The sequence below is a fragment of the Pteropus alecto genome, unplaced genomic scaffold (assembly GCF_000325575.1).
Source record: "Pteropus alecto unplaced genomic scaffold, ASM32557v1 scaffold7, whole genome shotgun sequence".
NCBI lineage: Eukaryota > Metazoa > Chordata > Mammalia > Chiroptera > Pteropodidae > Pteropus > Pteropus alecto.
This window is the reverse complement of record NW_006494614.1, coordinates 44,333,539-44,339,033: the sequence shown is the minus strand read 5'-3', so window position 1 is coordinate 44,339,033 and position 5,495 is coordinate 44,333,539. Positions and strand designations below refer to the sequence as shown.

The 5,495-nt window shown below is 49.4% G+C and overlaps 1 protein-coding gene across 2 annotated transcripts in view; it reads right to left on the bottom strand.

The window, feature by feature from the left end:
• KCNK5 (potassium two pore domain channel subfamily K member 5) overlaps positions 1–5,495 on the bottom strand; it is a 36,936-nt gene extending 31,441 nt beyond the window's left edge. For both annotated transcript variants that reach the window (XM_006926589.3, XM_025042694.1), the window contains exon 1: positions 4,984–5,495. In XM_006926589.3, the coding sequence (XP_006926651.1) occupies positions 4,984–5,169 (186 nt within the window). In that variant the 5' untranslated portion in view covers positions 5,170–5,495. The remainder of the gene's footprint in view (positions 1–4,983) is intronic.

Below are 5,495 nucleotides of genomic sequence, written 5' to 3'. Positions count from 1 at the left end.
CCCGCCGCTCCCCCGCCCCCGGCCTCACCACCACACATAGAGTTCAGAGGCTGAGCCCAATCTAACCGCAAACAGCCAAGTTCAAGATGAAAGCCCTTGGCCTGAGGTCAGAGCCAGCCAAGCACAGCATTCAAAACTGGAGGATTGTATTTCTTTTAAATGCCAGACTACAAACATGGCAAAATCCCAGGAAAAGACTTAGAAGCAACAGTCATCACCTCCCTCGCACCCTCCCCTATGAGTCCCCCCACCTCGCCTAGAACCTTTCAACACTTGTTAATTCTACCCTCAATAAGTCTCTATTAGTATGCCATCTATAATCATCCTAAGAGCTCTAAGTAAAACTCTCAAAATGATTCAATAAAAATTCACTTTACTGTTAAAACTCTAACCAGAGCAGTTAACTAAGGCAGATTGATTGATCTCAATTTTTTTTGACTGTCCTGGACTTTGAGCAGAATGTAAATAAGAAAACGAGCGTTTAGGAAGGGACCTTTTTCTTCCATTTCCTCTCAAAAACACAACTTCTCCAACTTTCCATTTTTCCAGTCCTAGAAGGTGAGAGTTCAAGTTAGAACTAATGACATGGGGCCTCCATGATCCTGAATAATCAAAAGATCTATTGTGTTCTCTTCACTTACAAAGGCAGTTAGGCAGACCAATGCACTTTTACAATTTCCAACAAGGCTTGAAACAAAAAGGTTTTCATGTTAACCCTCAATTCTCCAAAAAATTCAATGGACGTGCCCCATTCTGAACATTTTGGTAACATGTAATTTTACCATATAACCAGTGGTTATATTTTTCAAAGTTTAAGAGGAGGATTGGTGTGAATAATAGGATGTCAGAACCCCGAAACTGGAATGAGTCTCACTATTGCAGATTGGAGCATATGTAGCATCGGAAGGGTCCAGAAAATCAAAGGAGAGGGGTCTGGGACATATGGAAAACCTCCAAATGGGAGAACACAGTTTGGCGCTAAGGCAGCAAGGGGGCCACTGGGATCCAAGAGCCTTCCGGGAACTGGTCAGCTATGTGAGCAGTCTAGGAAAACCTAAGTTAGGAATGGAGTGTCCCAGTGGAGGGCAGGGCCTGGAGTGCCACCTCCTGCACCCCCCAGGAGACTTGGGAGTCTCAAGAGCCACAACACAAAGCAACACCCCACCATCTCCCTCCTTCTTTTCCCTGCTAAGCCCTAATTCCAGGACTCTAGTGGGTTTATTCGTCTTTCTCCCCAGCAGCCAGTCTGAGCTTGGCCATATCTTAATTCATCTTTGTACTATCAGCACTTTGCCCAGTGCCTGGCACACAGTGGGTACTTGATAAATGTTTGTTGACTAATTTCCCTATCCTTTGGAATACAACACACTTCCATGTGAAGCTTGACTCTGCATTATATAATCCTGGCCAAGTTATATCACCTTTTTAAGCCTCATTGCGTTCATCTATAAAAGTGGGTGGTCATCAAGATTAGATTAAAATAAGAATGTACATGAAGTGCTTATTCAAAGCTCTGGCTCAGAGTGAACTCTCGAATTCTTCCTGTTTGTGATCACTGCACACCGGACATGAAGGCTGAGAAGAGTTCATTCTCCCCCTCTACCCCAATCCTCTGCGTTTTTGTGCTTCTAAAGGAGAAGTGGGGTGCGGCGGACTGATGCTTACTTCAGTAATGGAGGAGGTGATGGCTCAGCCAGGTACAACGCCGAGAAGCTTGCACGCAGATACCTACTCTTGGGGAAACAGAAAACAGAATTTCCCAGCAGGCCAGATTCAGCTGAATCAATTTACTAAACTCACTTATAGACAATTCAACAGCTTCACACACCTAAGAGAGAGAGCAGCAGTGTACAGGGAGGCAGCCGGCTGGTTGCAACCCAGACTGTGCCCTCCTGCTATGTCACCAAGGCCACTTTAACTTTTCTGAGCGGCAGTGTCCTTATCTGAACATGTAAGGTAGCTGTAAGATGTACCTGAACTAATAATCCAGGTAAAGGATTTTGCAAGTTGCCTTGGTCAGTGTGTGCTCAATAAGTCAGAGCAGCAGAGGGAGACATGATCACTCTCCTAAGTTAGATCTACACACATCTTGTTGAATGCTTTTACTTTACTTGACCATCACCAGTCCCCCTCATTTTGCAGGTAAAGAAAGAGGCAAACTTCAATAGCTTAATGAGTAAATGGCCAAGCCAAATGGCAAAACCAGCCTGTGCCTTCTCTCATAAAACACAGATACTATTCGCAATGCCCAGTGTGCAAGGAGCTCAGTCCATGCTAACATCCCTTGTGGGAGCCTCTGCAATTTAGGAAGGGGGTCGCCCAATCCCTGGGGAGCAAGCTTCACAGCAAGGGTTCCAGATGGTTCTGGTAGCAGGAAGGAGGGCGACCACTTGTCCCAGGGCTGGTGGGTCGCTGAGCATTTGAAAGTCCAACCTCCACATCAATTCAACCACAGCTTGAACAGGGAGGAAGCACCTGACAACTCAGGGACTACTTCCAAAGATCTAAAGAAAGGTATATAAACTCCCTCTCCCACATATATGAAAGAAAACACACACACAAGGTGAGAAAAACCCAGACCCATACTGCACTACCCCCACACCCTTCCAACAACCCTACCCAAGAGCCTGCCCCCACCCTAGGAATTCCTAGCAAAAGACTCCTTTAGAATTTCAAAGGTGATTCAGAACTCAATAAAACACAGAATCTCAGGTGGAAAATGCCCAAACAACCAGATGGAGAAAGAAGATTTTTGGAATTTTCATTTTTTTTTAAAAAACCAATTTCCTGAGGCCTGAGGCAGTGCCCCAAGTCACAGATCAGAAAGCCTAGCCAAGCAGATTTCTGGAGACACTTAAAAGTAACACTAGCAAAATGGTTCCACTGGTCTTCATTTCTTGGGTTTTTCCTATGAAGGGAGGAGACTCACCCAGTTGAAGATGGTTTGAGAATTTTTGGCTGTGGATGGGGACAGGGCTCTCCATAATCATCTCCGAATCACTGGCCTGGTGCACAAATCCTTTTTCTAAAAGTTACTCCCCACTCTGGGGGATTTAACAGGACATCAAAGTAAGAGGCATTTTGTTTGCTCAAACACCTTAAGAAAGCTGTCCAACATCCAAAGCTACTACCACCAGCTGCACCCGGCTGCCTCACCCTGACCCCCCCTTTCCCTTCTCCTCATGTTTTGAAGTTTATTTTCCCACATTCAGCCTTGAATTCTTTCCTTCCTTCCCCTGCACTGGCGAGGAGCGGCAAAGAGGGAAAGACTTCGAGGGCAGCTCGATTCTTTATCATACCCGCCTGCCTTCTTCCCCTCTAAACAAAGCCCTGGAAGAAACTAAACAGCTTGTTGTCCAGAAGAATTGTTTCCTCAAGGGAAATTATAAAGTGACCCCTCACCAACACATGCACACAAGGCAGACCCGCAGCCTAAGGAACCGGCATCACCCAGAACTCCTGCTCTTAGGAGCTAAACCACCAACTACCTTCTGAAACTCAGTCTCCCCACCAACCTCATCTCCCGCCGGCCCCCAGCGCGGTAACTGCGACAAGACAGGAGACTCTCCCAGTAAAATCAAACACTCAACCCGCAAGCCTAAGCCTCCCTTCCACTGGCCGGAGAGGAAAAGTTTACTTGCCTGGCGGCGGGGAGGCAACGATATGCTCATACATGTGAATGTCTATCGATTTGGGGATAAAAAGGGGGCACCACAGGCAAGAAAGTTTCATGTTTTCCAGCGCTTTCAACCTTCCAACAATTCAGTGCAGTCAAGATGATGAAGACGGGTTCGTTCCCATTTTAAATATTGGGAAAGTGAGGCCAGAAAAACGAGACAACTTTTTGTTAGACAGCCGTAAAGCATTGGAAAACTGCTGTAGATTAAATCTTGTTCCCCATCAAACCTCCTTCATGGCATCTTTTGTCCCAAGAGAAATGTAACATCATCTTAGATCATTTCACAATCTGGAGCCTTCACCAGCTCTTACTTTGGTCCTGGTCATTCCACTGGAGGGATGCCATTAGTTCAGGCCAAGAAAAGTGGATGTTTAAGGCTAAGAGACTTCAAGAAACTCAGCTGGAGGGCCTAGTCTCCAAACTGGACAAAGGTCGGCTCCACAGTTTACTTCAGTGCGGTCAATGCCATCCATAGGGCATACGAATCAGAAGAAACTCCCAATGCCAACACGGATCAGACACTTTCCCCACCACCTCCTATCTTCACGACCTCTTCTCCCCCGCGAAAAAAAAAAGGGGCTCCCCGGATTTTGTTCTTTTGTTCAACCTACTACTTTCACAAAGTTTTAACTCCAAGCCCTTGGAGTTAGCCTTCCGGAATAGGCGAGATGCAGCAAGATAAGCAAGCCTTCCTGGAAGCGCGTCCTCATCATTCCAGCCACCAGTTTCCAACGCGGCGGCTCAGGCCGGACAAAGCTCCCTATCCCAATTCCCGAGCCCTGCGGAGGCGAAGGCGGGGACGGGTTTTTTTAGGGTGGTCTTTGCTCAGGCAGGACCCTGCCGCAACTCTGCTGGGCTCACGTTCCCGAAGAAAAGCCGGGCGCGGGTGACATTGGCCCTGGAGCTGGGAGGTGGAGACGAAAGTGGGTGACACCCGGCTCGGCTCCCGAACTCCGGAAACATCTCCAAGGAAAGATAAAAGCCTTTATCTGCCTCACAGCCTCCCTCCAAGGAGGGGGGTACCCGCACACCTACACCGAACCACTGCTGGGCCCTGTTCACCCGGGGGTCAGCCCTAAGTTCTATTCTCTGGACAAACTGGGGTCCGCGTGTGGCGACTCCTGTGTCCACAGGTGAACGACAGCTCTCAGCTGCCAGATCCATGATGAGACATTCTCTCCTGTCACCCCCCCCCCAGGCCCACCCACAGGGACTGCAGGTCCTCCACATCTGTGAGGGGCGTTTCTTCAGCACTCCTAAAGCTCCGGTCTGCTTCCGGTGTCTGTAGGAGTAAAGCGGCTCACCTGCAGGATCTTGTCCAGGCCCTCCTGGCCTAGGCACGGGAACTCCTTGAGTAGATGCAGTTTCTGTGTATAGTAGTTCTTCTTAGCCTCCTTCCAGTGCGGCTCCTCCAGCACCTCGAAGATCGCAGCCCCGATGGCCAGGTAGAAAATGATGGCCGAGGTGAGCAGAGGGCCACGGTCCACCATGGCTCCTGGAGAAAGCGTCCCCTAGCCCGAGCGGCTCCCTGTCCACCCGCCCTCCAGCCTCTGGAAACAGCTGTTTGAATTTGGAGCTCCGCATGCGCAGTGCCCCGTGCCCCTGGCGCGGCTCCACAAAGTTGCTCCTCCAAGTTGGCCCACTAAGAGCGGGGAACTGTGCGGGACCCTGCTCACCGGGCCAGGGTTGGGCGCACACCAAGGAGGCCTGGAACGCGGGGGCAAAGGGATCGCAGGGTCCGGCTGCGGGCAAACACGTGGGCAGCCTTCCGCGCGCCACAGCAATAAGCTCCGCGCCCGCCTCTGCGCGCCTCTTT